This window comes from Chrysemys picta, chromosome 9 (assembly GCF_011386835.1).
Source record: "Chrysemys picta bellii isolate R12L10 chromosome 9, ASM1138683v2, whole genome shotgun sequence".
Taxonomy (NCBI): domain Eukaryota; kingdom Metazoa; phylum Chordata; order Testudines; family Emydidae; genus Chrysemys; species Chrysemys picta.
In genome coordinates, this window is record NC_088799.1 from 65,950,941 (window position 1) to 65,966,890 (window position 15,950).

The 15,950-nt window shown below is 43.8% G+C and overlaps 2 protein-coding genes across 3 annotated transcripts in view; both read right to left on the reverse strand.

Moving 5' to 3' along the window:
• The window catches only part of CENPI (centromere protein I), a 30,436-nt gene extending 22,651 nt beyond the window's left edge, over window positions 1-7,785 (reverse strand). The window contains exons 1-7 of one of the 2 annotated variants that reach the window (XM_005285648.5): window positions 7,647-7,785; window positions 6,294-6,666; window positions 5,755-5,892; window positions 3,191-3,309; window positions 2,366-2,473; window positions 477-525; window positions 7-53 (exon numbers count right to left, since the gene is read on the reverse strand). In XM_005285648.5, coding sequence (XP_005285705.2) covers window positions 7-53; window positions 477-525; window positions 2,366-2,473; window positions 3,191-3,309; window positions 5,755-5,892; window positions 6,294-6,513 — 681 coding nt within the window. In that variant the 5' untranslated portion in view covers window positions 6,514-6,666; window positions 7,647-7,785. Of the gene's footprint in view, window positions 1-6; window positions 54-476; window positions 526-2,365; window positions 2,474-3,190; window positions 3,310-5,754; window positions 5,893-6,293; window positions 6,667-7,461; window positions 7,556-7,646 lie in introns of those variants that run through there. The other variant, XM_042861552.2, reaches the window with a different exon arrangement.
• Window positions 7,786-10,592: 2,807 nt separating this feature from the next.
• On the reverse strand, window positions 10,593-15,474 carry TMEM35A (transmembrane protein 35A). The gene is made up of 2 exons (XM_005285647.4): window positions 15,183-15,474; window positions 10,593-11,844 (listed from the first exon to the last, which is right to left on the reverse strand). The coding sequence occupies exons 1-2, from the start codon at window positions 15,300-15,302 to the stop codon at window positions 11,458-11,460; spliced, it is 507 nt and encodes a 168-aa protein (XP_005285704.1). The 5' UTR covers window positions 15,303-15,474; the 3' UTR covers window positions 10,593-11,457.
• Window positions 15,475-15,950: the final 476 nt, after the last annotated feature.

Consider the following 15,950-nt stretch of genomic DNA (forward strand, 5'->3'; position numbering starts at 1 on the left):
ACTCACCATCTTTGCCTGTAGATCTACCAGTCTCCTCACCCGAAAAGGCTTAACTGGGAAAAGAAAAAAAATTAAGAACATTAGGGTAGAATACAAAACATATCAGACATTTGGGTACAAATTAGAAGCCTCTTGGCCAATACACCAAAACAGACCAAGTTACACAAGGAAAAGGGCAGGAACAGACAGATCCATTATCAGCTGTATGCAGAAATTACTGGTCAAGTTTTTTGGCCTGTTATGCAAGACAGCCTAAAAGAGCATAATGGATCCTTTCTGGCCTTAAAACTGATGAATTTTTGAAGCCGTCATGTTAGCACGGTAGGAAGAAAGCACTAGGGAAGATAATGGTCATCCCTTTTCTGAGCACATGAAACCAGCCCTGTATCACACAAATGGATGGTCAATGCATATTTATGCTCTGTATGGCCCAATCAACTAGACCCATAGGAACTATCAGGACTGAATGGACTCACCGCTCTCTCTTCTGGTCAGCAGATACAGCAGATGACAAACATAGGGGCACTGCAGAGAAAAAGGCTCAGTAAGCAATCTGATTCATCAGGATAGTTAATAGGCTAAATTCAGAAACTACTTCCACTGGACACAACTAACAGGCTGGTATCTCATACTTAAGTAAATATCCTCAGGATCCTGCTGCCATACTGAGGTTGAAGTGCTTCAGTCAGTTACCAGGATGCAGAACATGCACTAGATTCCTCAGGAAGAAGTCCTCATTGTCATATGTATACAGTACCAGTACAGTTCTGCATTAGAACTGACAACCAATGTGTATGCCAATAGTTTCATTTAACACCATTATGCACATTCGTTGGTGAAGTTGTTCAGCCAGGGTCCATTTGGGAGATGGCCCTTGTTTCTCAAATGAAGGCTAATCAATTCAGAAGTTGGTGAGCAAAAGGACATGAATTAATGTACACAAAACCAGCTCACAGTTGAATCAAAAACAGCTTCTTTTATCAGCGCTTATAATTGCAGCAAATGCATTGGGGGTCTGGCATTGATATTTTTGTGCCAGATATTAATCTTTGCTGCACTTTCAACTGACCTATTGTGCCAGAAACTAGTATTTAAAGGGTAGGAATTCAGTTGTAGGAATCCAATTTTCAGCAGAGGTCACAGCGAAGTTCAGCAAAACCAGCCAAACATACTGCAGGAAATATCTCGTCTTTGGTGTAAGTCTACTGTACTGCAATACATTTTAAACATCAAAAACATCATGCAGGACTTCTCACAATTAACAACAATTAATGTCTCTGCTCTCTCATGGAAAATGCCTATGGGATTTAATAGAAAATACTCTCACTATAATATTTTTTAAAAACCCTACAGAAATAGAATGATGCTCCTGCTAGAGTATTCCATATGTCAGTTAAAACATTCTACAGAAATGGCCTCATTATCTCAAATTCTATAGGTTTCTAGAGTAATTTCTATAGAAGTCTATGTATCTTCATTTGTTTGATGTTTTCTAACAGTCCCAGAGGGCAGCATATGAAAATGTTACATGTTTTCTGACCTCAGGTACGGTTCTGAAGAGATCAGTATTTCACACCTTCACGACATGAGACAATGTGTGACCTTACATTCCAGATAATAAAATACTTATGTAACTACCATATAAAAAAGTCACAACTGCCTGATTCCCACTTAAGTTACATTTATCTTAGTGGAATGGCATTTGGATTCTAGTATCAGGGGGTAGCCGTGTTAGTCTGTATCTACAAAAACAACAAGGAGTCTGGTGGCACCTTAAAGACTAACAGATTTATTTGGGCATAAGCTTTCGTGAGGTTTTTACTCACGAAAGCTTATGCCCAAATAAATCTGTTAGTCTTTAAGGTGCCACCAGACTCCTTGTTGTCATTTGGATTCTGTTTATTAAATGAGCATTACTTTAAAAGGCTCTTTTTTGCCTATGATGTACAGACAGTTCCATCCTGGGAGTTTTACCTCTTCGCTGTCTGACATTAAAAGCAACACTAGACTCTGCAGTGTCACAGTGTCTCTTAGGAACTGAGACAGCATTCGCTGTCACTTTGCTCTTGTTACAAAGCATGAAGTCCTGGATGCTCATTTACACAACCTTGCTGTCGGTGCCAAACTAGAGTAATCTTATGTTGAACTTCCATGCTGGGTGTCCTAGGTTCAGAAGAAATTTTGGAATCATTGGAAAAAAGCAGAGTGAAGAGGGCCAGTCACTCTACTATAAACACATACTACAGCACTAGAGGAAAGGGAGTAACTCTCTAGTTACTCCAGGCCAGCGTAATAAGACGTACAGTACAGGTGAACACTCTAAATTTGTTCAGAACCAAAAGGAACATTCTCCTGTTTTCCTTACCAGCTTCTCATCTTGCAGGGAGCAGAAGAAGAAGCCATAGAGTGCATGAAGCTTTTCTTTGTGATCAACGAAGTCAAACATTGCAATCAGCCATCTTAAGAAGAGCAGCTGCAGCGAAACAAGAAAATCATGCTGCAGTAAATGAGGGAAAAAGACTAGACAGACAGACCGACCGACCAACCATCACCCCACTCCAGAGGACTTATTTAAAGTTGTACACCCTCCTTGAGATCAGCAAGGCAGCCAGGGGACATCTTTGAACAGTTTGGTATAGCCAATCTCCTTGTTATCGTGCTAAAGCTTGGAGAAAACAGTAAACTTAGAATGGAGAAAGTGCCCTGGTTTTGAGTATATGCTAACCTCTAGGGAATTGATCACTTGGATTTAGACTGCTCTGACTAGTCTTCCATGCAGACCAGTCAGACATAAGGGATTCCAAGAAAAAGGCTTCAATCTATGCTCCTTCAAGGATTAATTGAGGCCATATTTTGTTCAGATTCTGAACTATCATGATAGGCAGGAACATCTTGGTGCATTTTGGGGAAATGCTTGACACCACAGAGGCATATTGAATATCTTGATGTAAGCAGCTTCCCAAAGAAACTCAAAAGTACAGAATAAGCAGAAGTTGTGTCTACTTCCCACACTACTCTGTCAAAGACCTGCTATTCCAGTGCCTAGGCTTCTCTGCCAGTTTTGCTAACGGGTACCAACTATGTGATGACTTTGCACATTAAGCCTCTGGATTTCCTCTTCCTAAAAGCAGCCTGCTCTGAATCATCTGTCCCCAGTAGCCATTACTACTACAAGTGTTTGTAAAGTTACCTGGGTGCTGCCAGAGCATTTGCCAACACAGAGCCAGGATACTGCTGAAACCACTGAACTTTCTGCTATTACTGAGGCTGGAATCAGGCACTTCAAGATCCGAGTATTTACTGTATCAGCTACAAAAGAGACCATTCAGAGTGAGACAGTGCTTCAAGTTCCAGGTTCTTTGCCATGTCATATGCAGGTGAGACCATCATGTCCTTTCTGAGACAGATTTACCTATATGCAGCTACCACAGGCTGGAATAAGACTCTAACAAGGACTTACTGGAAAAAATTCTTACAAAAAGCCTTAAGACTGGTTAATAGTCAAAAAGTAGGAACCCGATTGTCCTCACACCAGTTTTACAGACGTGCAACTCCATTAGCTTCAATGCAGTTACTCTGGATTTACAGCAGCGTAACTCAGAGGAAAAAAAAGATACAGCCTGTTGACGTGCATATTGCCTTTATTAGCCTAGATACCTGGAGTTTATGGAAGTATGAGCTGGAGAAAAAAAGGAATTTCCTTTGAATCAGCATAAGGTCAGAGTATCCGAAACCATTTCAGATTATAAATCCAAGTGGCCTGAAACCTAAAAACCACCACCTTCATATTCCTATATTACTAGCCAGTGCCAGGTTCATCCTAATTACAGGTATTGGCTAGTGGACATAAAATTAGACCACCCCAGGACTTTAGTATTTAAATAGCGTTTAGTTCTTTAGTTAGAGTCAGGCAAAAGTAACAGGAATTCTTTATAGCCAATATTTGACTAAGGAACAAACAACATAAGAAAACAATACAAAAACACATGCATTAGCAGCTGTTCTTTTGTTTCCATATAGTGTCTGAGTCAGTAGCTTGACAGTGCTCGAAAGAGATTTAGGACTACAAGCCAACACTATTCAATACTGGTGTATGATGTAAAGCACTAGTGTGCCTATTTTAAACTCATCTTTAAAAGGTCAGAAGGGACCACTGTGATCATTTAGTCCAGGGACCAGCAACCTTTGGCATGCGGCCCGTCAGGGAAACCCGCTGGCGGGGCGGGCCGGTTTGTTTACCTGCAGCGTCCGCAGGTTTGGCCGATCACAGCTCCCATTGGCTGCGGTTTGCCGTTCCAGGCCAGTGGGGGCTGCAGGAAACGGCAGCCAGCACATCCCTCAGCCCAAGCCGCTTCCCGCAGCCCCCATTGGCCTGGAACAGCGAACTGCAGCCAGTGGGAGCTGCGATCGGCCGAACCTGCGGCCGCTGCAGGTAAACAAACCCTCCCAGCCTGCCAGCGGATTTCCCTGATGGGCCATGTGCCAAAGGTTGCCGATCCCTGATCTAGTTGGACCTCCTGCACATTGCAGGCCACAGAACCTCACCTACCCATTCCTGTAATAGCCCCCTAACCTCTGGTTGCGTTACTGAAGTCCTCAAATCATGATTTAAAGACCTCAAGTTACAGAGAATCAATAATTTACACTAGTTTAAACCTGCAAGTGACCTGTGCCCCACGCTACAGAGAAAGACGAAACCCCACAGGGTCTCTACCAGTCTGACAAGAGGGAAAATTGGAAGTTGAAATGAAACTGGCAGGTCAAATATGGACTAAAAATTGAGTTTTGTAAACATAAGACCAATAGAAATGTCTGCCTAGCTCTTTTCAAAATTTCAAATACAGTATATTGAACTGCATTCTATTACAGCATTTGCAACATGGTGCTAGTACATGAGAGCTAGAAAGTGAAACCAACTAGTTTATTGTGATTACTCAAGACAAGGGAAAAAGTAAAATCAGAGTAAGAGTGAGAACTGAATTAAGTGTTTAAAATTTCACTCATGGTTTGTAATGTTATCAACATATAAAATGTGAGAGTGTCAGTTTCACATCAGCAATTTAGTTTTGTAAAGAGGCACCAATTATTTTATGCCAATAAAAGGGACCTACTAAAGTTGAAATAACCAGAAGAAAAATATCCTCCACACGCTAACATGCATCTTTAGGTTTTTGAGGTGGAGGATTGTTATTTGTTTTAAATCCATTGGCTCATCACCAATTTAAAAGCAAAATGGTGGTCAGTAATTTTGAAAAAAAAAAAAAAAAAAACACACTTATCAAGTCTGCACTGACACTCCATTCCTTTGACTGTATGAGACATTGCAAAAGTTTGAGCTAAAAATAAGCAGCCATGTCAGCTGCATGTCAGTGGAGAAGAAACCCAAACAATCCCCAGCATGGAAGAGGAGAGAAAGGTTTCTAGGGACTACAAGCCTGTAAGAGATTTTATAAAGTAAGCGACACAGCAGTATTCTTTTAAATATTGAAGACAATAGGTTATATATGTATATATTTACAATTTTTATCCGAAGTATTCCTTGTCCCTACTAAGTTTGCTACACTTATTTTAGCAAAAACTCAGATTGTACATTAAAGAACTTTAAGGATGCTATAAATTTACAGTAAGGGACAAACCATGACAATACAACCACCAAAACATATTCTCTCAAAGCCATGGATATGGTAAGAGAGTGGCAGGAGGGAAGGAAGACACATTCACAGTGGACATGCTAGCAATTTCTGAATGTTTTACCAAGGTGGCCACTGAGTGCCACATTCAGCAACACATCAAGTCCTTCTGGGGATAATCCTTTCTGCAGGGCAATGCTTTCCACAGTAGCCAAGTGTTTCTGCAGAACCTCATTCTTTTTCAGTGGAATGTAGTCTTTAACTAAAAGAAGGAAAAAAAATGTAGGGATTAAAGTGCATCCTGATAATCATCCTCCTGAGAAATATGTATGTCCACGGGGATGCATTCTACCCCCAAATCTGTCTTCTGCTCATAGTTTACCACTTTAAGAGAAAACACCCTGGTTTTCAAAAGCTGCTGTCCACCCACAGCTCCCATTAATGGTTCCCCTGTATAGTTTGTTCTCTCTGTCTGGGTGTTTCTCAAAGCAATAGGGGAGAAGAAGAAAAAAATCAAGATAGGAAAATAATTATAAAACCACAAAAACAACCAGATGGACTCAAGTTGCATGTGAAACTATTTTAAACTCATTTAAAAATGGACATTTCAAGTTGATAGTGCCCTTTTCAATATCAGAAGCAAAGTTATATCACTGCTCTTACCCCTCTCAAAATAGGTCAGAGCTTGCTCCAGATGGTCTTGTGTGCTGTTGTCTGCCTCGTCACTGGCAGATTGCTGCTTCCCTTTCTCATGTTTCTGGGCACTTTTCAAGTCCGCAGGCTTTGGGCCAGCTGTTCTCTCTCCTATTTGCCATGCAGAGAGGCTACTACGGCGAACCTGCAAAGCCTGCTTTGGATTCTTGGCATTCTCTCTTTGCTGCATCCCTTCAGTCTCCCAGCTGGGAAGGGCGAATTAAGTACTGACTCATCTGCCAGTCTGGTCCCAAATCTTTCCCCCAAAGAGGCAAGAATATAAATCAAGGCCCCAAAGCCAGATATACCTCCAGCAGTTGAAGAACATCAAAGAGCCACTTGCCTGCAAGAAGATGAAAGTCAGTTTATCCACAGCCTTTCCAACAAACCCACTACAGGATTCGGCATAAAGTAACTAACTATGACTTGCCATAAACCACTTAGAGCAGCATGTGCCCCAGAAAGGTCAGATAACCCAGTTAGAAGAGTATCTATATACACAGGCCATCCAGTGTGTACAGACAAGCCCAATTCTTCCCTCCAGCAGAGAAAGATGAAGGAAAGCTCACACGTAGGAATTTTTTAAGGGGAATATGTCATCTTGAAAATTAAGTGTCTGAAAGACATTTACAATTATAACACATAACACTGAAAAAGTTAGCAAAAATAACCAAAACAGAAGAAATGCTGGGGATTACTATTCTATCCCATGCACAAGCAGTTTGGTATTGTTGTCTCTCCAGGCCACCGAAGTCCCCCTGGCTAGAAAGGTTCTTAGATATATCAGTAACAGAGCAGAAAAACAAACACATATATTCTACAATAATCAATATTTAAACATTCAAGTTGACAGGGCCCCTTTAAATAACCCACAGCTCTGAATTGCCAGTAAAGGGGGAAAAGAACAATGCAGAGACAGAAACAGGACCGTGAGCAGTGAAATCAGGCAGGAGGCTGCCCATCTCCCACATGTCTAGTGATCCCTGCTCTGCGGGCTCACACCCCGCGCTCCCAGCTCCCCATCTTCTGGGCCATTGCCCTGCGCTCGGCACCCGCAGCGGGGCCCTCAGCCTGGAGCACCCAAAGGCCCCCGCGCTGCTCGGAGCTGTCCCGGCCCTAGCGAGGCTCAGAGCCCGACCTCAGACAGGCCTGCGAGGTGCCCAGCTATCCTGCGCTGCCAGCCCTTGGGCCCTGCGCGAGGACTGCCAGCCCCCGCCTCCCTCCCCCGCCGGTGGTTACCGACCGGCCCCGTAACACGCCTGTCCCCCAGATATCTACTTCCTCAGGTGGCTGCCCACGCTGCCATGGTAACATCCCCTTTACCTGACTCCACTGTTACGGGTTTTTTTTTAACCGTCCGAATCAATTCAAACCCCCGCGCCACTCCCTACGCATGCGCAGAACGCAATCGTAAGGCAGTAGTTAGAGCGAGGAGGTGATCATTGCGCGCGCGCGTGGAGCTCGCGGGTGAGGATTGGTCGGACAAAAACTGACCTCATGAGAGCGTCAATGTTCCTTGTGAGCATGCGCAACTTCCCACGCGGGCGGGGGGAAGGAGCGGGATGTCTTTACGCATGCGTATTAGGGTCATTGAGGTTGGTGACTGAGCTATGCGCGTGCTCAGTGCTATGGCGGACTTTTTTTTGTCGGTTGGGTCAGGGTCAGGGGGTCACGCGACTGCAGGGGTGTTGGCGCGCGGGCCGGAGGAAGAACCTTGAGTTAGCCAAGAGCGAGGTCGAGCGTGGGCCAGGCCTATGTAGGGGACCCTCCCTCATCAGGGCAAGGGGGCTGCCCCCTTCCCTGGCAGCGCCACACCACACAGGGGGCAGACAGGCAGAGAGCCCACGTAGTACCTGCCCGCAGAGGAGCCCAGGGGGCCTCTTCCCCAGTGTGCTGGAGGTGCAGAGGCAACAGAGGCTTCCTACCTGATGTCTCTGAGGCGTTCACACACCCCTGCCCATGAACAGACCTGTGTGCCCTGTGCCCAGGAACGTGCAGGGGAGCCATGCCCACCTCCACCCCCATGCCCACCTACACGTGCCTGCCTGCCTATTCACCCAACCCAACTTACACCTGCCTGCCCAAGCCAGCCTGCCCATGCCCACTTACACATGCCTGCTGCCCACCCACATGCATATGCCTGTCCACCCCTGTGCACATATCCCAATGCACCTCAGCATAGGGGCAGCAACATGTGCTCTGGCATGCCTTGTGCAAGTGGAAACACAGCAGAGGGTGTGGGGTTTTCAGCAAGCCTTGAAGTCAATGCACCAACTCACCATCCCTCTTGCTTTGTCAGAGTTGCCTTTTGACTCCCACAAAGAGAGGCTTTGCCCTGCAAGCCCTGTGCCTCTATCAGGGAAGTCACTGTAGTGCCACTCGCAACAAGCAAGGTATCTCTCTTGCAGCTCCTATGTTGTTTCTAGGGAGGACAGGCCCTTGAAAGGGGCTGCCCTCAGCAGAGCTGAAGTGGTGGCAGCATGATGGGAGGGGACATTGCTGAATTTACAGGCAAAAGGAGGAAAAAATGAGAGGAGTAAAAAGGAGGCTGAAAGGGGAAGTTAGCATGATAAGATGCCATGCATGGGGCCTGGATTCAATTTCTGGCCCCTTACCTCTTCACCTCTAGCAAGCAGGAATGACTAATGTTCCAAAAGTAGCATGCCAACACACATTGGGGCAAGGAGAGAGGGCAACCCAATATAGGCATATAGAGTTTTGTTGGTGGCCTTCAAAAAGCAGGCCCTATCTTGTTCTTTAATGAAAGATGTAGCTGCAATTGGGGGTCATAATAATAGTCCAATGTGGGGGAACTGTAAAGGCTCTGAAAAGGGGATGGAGGTGGAGAGATGGGAAGGTTTTCAGGCTTTCGTGGCATATGAAGTGCTTCTAGTTTGCATCAAATTGATGAAATTTTCAAGATTTTATGCTGATTATGCTTTATTGGTAGGGTGTCCAAAGCTATATGAGGTACTTCACTAAAGACATGAACCTGCTCCCAAAAGCTTTATGTAAATTTTAGATGTGACACAAGTGAATGGCAGACATGCAGAGGATCACAGCAATACAACTGTGGACACTTAGTTTAAGCATGTGCATGTCTTGGTGGTTCTGTAAAGATATTTTAAAAATAAACACAGTGACATTTAATTTTGGGTATCAGGTAAGAAATTACTTCAGAAGGTGGAACAAACTACATATGCATTTGGGCTGACTTTGGGGTAGTCCCTTAAAACAGAAGATTCTGTAACAAGCATGGTCTCTTTTATAATTTTCGCTGTATTCTCCAGGACAGCTGTTGTGAGAGGTAACTAAGCACAACTGGAAGTTCTGCAAATGTCAGCCTCAATCCCCCGTATTCACACAGTTCTCCCCATAAATGTCTTTTTTCACCCCCAACCTAATCTGTTCTGCAAGGTATCCTTATGACTGCATCATGACAAGACCTCAGGGAACTTGAAATAAAAACGGGGGCGTTTATATATATGCAGAACAAATTTACGAAAATGGTAGCTCTCCCTTAACAATGGATACATCCTTAACATATATGCAGTTGAATGCTGTCTAATGTGCTGAATACAATTTTTCAAGGGCTGGGATTGAAAGTTTCTGCAATATAGGTGGCACCTAGTCTATGTCTGCTACATTCTTAAAAAAGGGGCAAAGTGAATGGCTAGACCTGACACAGTACTCCAGGTTAATACATATCCTTGGTTTATATAATAATATTTTCAGTATTATTCTCTAGCTCTTTCTTCGTATACCCTAGCAAGTTTGCCTTTCTGATTGCCTCTTCACACTGAGCAGAGATTTTTTCAATGGTCATAATAATGGTCAGTCCCTTTCTTAAATGGTTATAAGTATCAGAGGGGTAGCCGTGTTAGTCTGAATCTGTAAAAAGCAACAGAGGGTCCTGTGGCACCTTTAAGACTAACAGAAGTATTGGGAACATAAGCTTTCGTGGGTAAGAACCTCACTTCTTCAGATGCAAGACTTGGATCTGAAGAAGTGAGGTTCTTACCCACGAAAGCTTATGTTCCCAATACTTCTGTTAGTCTTAAAGGTGCCACAGGACCCTCTGTTGCTTTTTAAATGGTTATAGTAAATTTAGAACACAATGATGTAGTTCAGATTGTTCTTTCCAATGTGCATTATCTAGCACTTTTCAGCACTACATTTTCCTTTCCTTGATAGAAATGGTCATACTCAACCAGGAAGGGACTTTTAGGCAGATGTCATTCTAGGAAGACATTCAACTCTGCCAAGACATTTTCCTTCAAATTTCAAAAAGTTTATTTTCATGAGTAATTAAAAAAAACCACACAAATACCAAGAAAAGTAACAAAATTTAAATGCATCTCCCAAATTTTCAGATATAACACAGAGAATCAGGCTCTTTGTGACAAGACTGCTCCCCTACTTGCTCCGTGACCTCCTGTGTGAATGTGGAATGAGGATCCTGGGCACCCATAACAATAGCTGGCAATTCCGTAAAGTCTGGGTGAGCAGTTGGCAGGAAAGGGGATTTATTTATTTACTTATTTATTTTTGGAGGGAGACACTGACCATGGCTGCTCTTTTTGCCAGCAACAGGTACATGGGTTTATTACTGGGCAAATACCAACCTTTGGACAGTTCTAACGCATAATCCTTACTCTCCACTGAGAGAGGTGGAAGGGATGCAACAATTGGCTCACGGGAAGCAGGAAAAACAGTTTCTCTGTCCAGTTCATTGCTCTAGTGTTAAACTCTGTGCAAAAGGGAAAACCCAGGCAGGTGAGGTATAAAGGGATCACAGATCTTTTTCCCCATAACCATTCCACACAGAAGATTTGTCACAGAGGTGGTTCTGAGTAGGGGCTTCCTCCCATGAACACACATTCAACAAGGTACATTTTTCCTCCATGGACTAATTAAAAGACAATGTGTATGGATATGGTTAGGGAAGAGGGTAGTTCTACGGTGTTTGGGTTGCACAAGCCATCATGTGGTGATTGGCTGACACTGTGTTTCCTAAGCCCCCAATGCAACCCTTTAAACAAACAAAACAAAAAATAATAAAAAAACTGAATTTTTTTTTTTTTTTTTTTGGAGAGAGCTGCCTGGAGGGTCCATGTCCCTCAAATGCATTCCTCTAAGACACCTTTACTTTGCCTTTCTCAGGAGCTGCCTCGTGGGCAAGTGGCTGCTCATCACCATTCACCAACAGGATCCTCTTCTCAGATGGCTGCTCCTCAGGCTGGCGGGTGATCAGTAGGCGGCAAGTGAGCAGGATCCCAAAGACAAGGGCATGGGCATAGCGTTTGAGTGGGTCACCCACTAACTGGTGAAAAAAGAGTACAGCGAGCACAAGCAGCAGGAGGAAAAAGTTGGCCACGTCCTTGGGGCGTCCAGGCACCAGTGTCATGACAATTCCACATGCCACCTCCAGGGCACCAATGCTCTTGCGGAGAAGGATTGAGCTGACTCCCATCTTCTTCAATATGGGAAGGGCCCGGACATAACTTTTGTAGGCTCGTTTCTGGAATCAAACAATTGTACATGTACAGCACTCATTAACGGAGAACAGTAAAGGGTGGAGAAGGATAGACTATATCTGACATTTCATCCCACAGGATTGCTCAATGTTTTATTGAGTTAACCTCATATATAAACTGTACATAAAGATCACTTCACTCATCACTGTTGTATAGATAGATACCTCTGGGGTGTTATACAGCAAATGTTTGGCATCCCCACTAGGGAATCTGTTGGAACAATATTCCCACTCACCCCAACTCTCAGTATCTACTTTCATGGTCTCGTCTTTCCTAACTGGAAAACATAATTCTTTGAGATGGGAATACAAGGCAGTACCTGTTAGGCTAGGAACTGGCTAAGACACAGTGTAGTGGGCACACATTCTATATGTTCTTGGGAAATGAATTACTAAAATCTGAAGATGCTATTTATTGTTAAAATTAACAATGCAGAAAAGGGTTGTCAAAAAAAAAATCTCTCCCCCAAACTGACATGCCTTTTTAATTAAAAGGAAGATCCTAAATAATGCATCTTAGTCCCTGCAGAGCCAAGGGACAGAAAATAAAAACAAGATGCATGGTGAATCTCTAAGTGGCCTAGAAACTCCCAGGTTTCTAAACTTCACATACAGTGGAGACTTAGCTGAGGGCTGTACATCAAAGGTAGGATTTACTAGATCAGTTTGTTTCTCTCCACATACCCTTTTATGATCTTTTCTTTCCTGTACAGAAAGCAGGTTGGCATTTGTCATCCTGGTTCTGAGGGTTATGCTGGATTTACAAACAGCCTTATTAATAACAACCTTGTTCCACCCCCCACCGACTCCAATTTGCCAAGGGGAGAAAAGTAGGTATTGTACAAAACAAGCTAACTTACCTCCCCACGAATATTCAAGCTCTTGCATTCTAGCATCACCCAGTGAGAATTTTTTTCTCTTTGAACACACTTTCAATTTTTCTGGGTTTTAAAGAAGCCCCTGGTTTACTAACAATGCCTAACACTATTTTCACTTCCACTGGAGTGTACCGGTCACCACAGATATTCCTGACATACTGGATTTACACCCCATTTTCATCTTTCTTAGGAGGAGAGAAATGGTAGACTTAGATATTCCAATCAGTTCTGATCTAATACGAGATCAGCAAAGCTGACCGGTAAGAATCAGTGACTTAGCCAATTTCTCTGTACAAGTGCTCTCAATGTCATTATGGAAACGTGGTCAGAACATGCAGTCAGATGCATGCAGACAGCTTTGCTTTTTCAGCTTTATAAAGTTGACACTCCCTCCCAAGAGCAGTTGGTGATGTGTTACACACACACACACACACACAAAAGTCACAGCATTCTTGTTGCTATAAAGATGTTAGCATTTCTGTTCCAAACCTACATTTTCAGGCTTTAAAAATATGCTTTGAAGCAAAGCTTCTTCCCAAAGCAGCAATCTTTGTAATCAGATGTATAAAAAATATTGGTTTAAAAATGAAATTTGGCAGTAATACTCCCTAATCACTAGATATTTTTAATGCTGTAATGAACTGATTCATGAGTATGTTCTTTGGATGGACTTAGAACTTCTCAGCTCAGTGTTAGGTCCTATGCTGTAAACTGCTAACAGAGGTTCTTCCCTTAGCTCGGTTGCAGGGGCCTGTGCTTTTTGGAGCATCAGGATCTGAGTTCGAACTCCATTTTCCCCATGGAGTTACAAGAAACCATGGGGTTCTATTGGGCCACGGCTATGTTGCAATACAGTATAATACAGATAATGGTGATTGTGTCTAATCTGTGTGCCTCAGTTTCCTGATTTATAAAAGGGGGATAATTTTTACCTACCCACACAGAGCTGTTGTGTGGCCTAATTCACTAAGTTTGCAAAACAGAAAGGAGCAAAGAATTATAATCATAGTGATCAAGGATTTTGTAGTGTGTTTAAATTTAAAATCTTGTTTGTTAAATCTTATTTATTTACATTTATTTATCATAGCTTGGGAGCTGTGGCTTCTGGATATTCTCTCCTTACTTTCGCCCGGTCACACAAGTCATCTCTTCACACCCTCCCCCTACTGAGAGACCCATTCTGTGGGCACCGGCCAGGCCACTGAGACTCAGATGTTGTTTGGGAGGTACCCTGTTTCCCCGAAAATAAGACAGTGTCTTATATTAATTTTTGCTCCCAAAGATGCGCTAGGTCTTATTTTCAGGGGATGTCTTATTTTTCAGAAATGAAAAATGCCTTATTATCGGTGGATGCCTTATTATCGGGGAGGTCTTATTATCGGGGGGATGCCTTATATTACAACGAGAGGCAAAACTGTAAGTAGGCCTTATTTTCGGAGGATGTCTTATTTTCGGGGAAACAGGGTAGGGGAAGGCAGCTGAGCAGGTGCACTGAAGAGAGAGAACAGAATGTGCTGGAAGCTTCCACCATTGTTTCCCGGGGATCCAAAGAACCTCAGCATGCAACACCTTCTAGCCATGTTAGTAAATAAGAAGAGAGAATGAAACATAAAACCACAGAAGAGGGAATTAAGCACAATTGCATTGACAGCCTGCAGCTCGCAGCAGGTCAATTTCTGCAGCAGATTCGGCGGGGCAGAAAGAGTGAAGGAAACTCACTGACTGACAGACATATGCGTATGCTGATCCCTGCTCTCCTTCCAACCCCTCTCCGGTGTTACAGAGAGGCAGGCAGGCTCATTGCTTGGTGCTGAGGAGAATGATAATATATCTAGTCCTTTTCTAGCACCTTCTGCAAGGATCTCAAAGTGCTTTACAGTCATTAATTAATCCTCACAACCCCTGGGAGATAGGGTCATTCAGTGTCATCACCTCCATTTTGAGGCACAGATAGTTTAAGGACCTTTGAGTATCTGGTTTTCAAAACAGGCACATTCCCCTTCTCCACCCCAAGTCCTTTTCTTGTAAGGGGAATGGAAATACTCCTTACTGTGTGACTGACTGGTCCTGGTCTCCCCCTCTTTCCACAGGGGCACCAGACTGGCTTTAGATTTCATCCTCCTTGCACTGCCCTCCCTCTTTTTATTCATCAGAGATTACCTGCAAAATTAGCTCAAACAATACCAGACCAAGGGCTGTCGGCAAGATTTGATTCTCAGCAGCTGAGTTTTATCTGTTTCTTTGTTTAACACCAAAAAGGGAGGAGTATGAGCTTCCTGCTGCCCCCCCCCCCGAATTCAAGGCTCTACAGCATTGCTGCCTGTATATCCTCCAGCAGAAATTCCTTCTGCATGGCTGCTCCTGTTGCAAGGTTGTGGGGAAGAGAAGAACATGCAGCCCTGCTAGCAGTATGTCTCCCATCACTGCCACTGCTGCTGTACTCACCATCTCATTGTAGGCATCTTTGCTGAGCCTTGGGGTCAATTTGATCGTCCCCATGAAGACAAAGAAAAGCCCCAGAGCCACCGAGAGAGCCACAATGGTTACAGTTCTGGGAGATGCCATTGGGCCAGTGAGAGGACGTCCTAACTAGGCCTCTTGCTCTCTGTCCGTGCAGGAGGTGGTCAGTCACCATGGAAGGAGATCAGGAGCAAAGCTGCAGAGGCAGTGAGAATGACAGACACTGAGAGAGGCATTCTACCTCTTCCACCCAGCAACCTCTGGGTCCTAATGCCCCACCAGTCATGCTACCTCTTAGTTGCATTGTGCTGCCACTTGCCCTATAACAAAATAAATAATAGTAAATAAATATGATTTATAACAGGGTTACATTTATGTAGCACCTTGCCTCTCCAAAGATCCAAAAGTACTTTATAAATCACCCACCTCTGGGGTTGAGAGAATCAGCCAGGTGCATAGCACAATGCACCCCATTGGTCGGGTGAGGCTATTTTGGCTAACAGGACTGGAGCTGGAGCAAACCCCTATTCTTAGGAAAGGCGCTCTATGATTGTTAATGCCCAGGCAGAGGAGTCTGCACTTCAGTTTGCAGGAGCTCATTCAAATGTTACAAACAGAAAATTGCATGGTGCTCAATTTATCTACATCAGAAGGATAAAAGACAGAGTCATCCCTGCTGGAATTTGAGTCTGTGCTTCCAGTGGAGTCTGGTGTTTGAAAGCTGAAACTCAGCCCACTAACTTGTACCCTCAG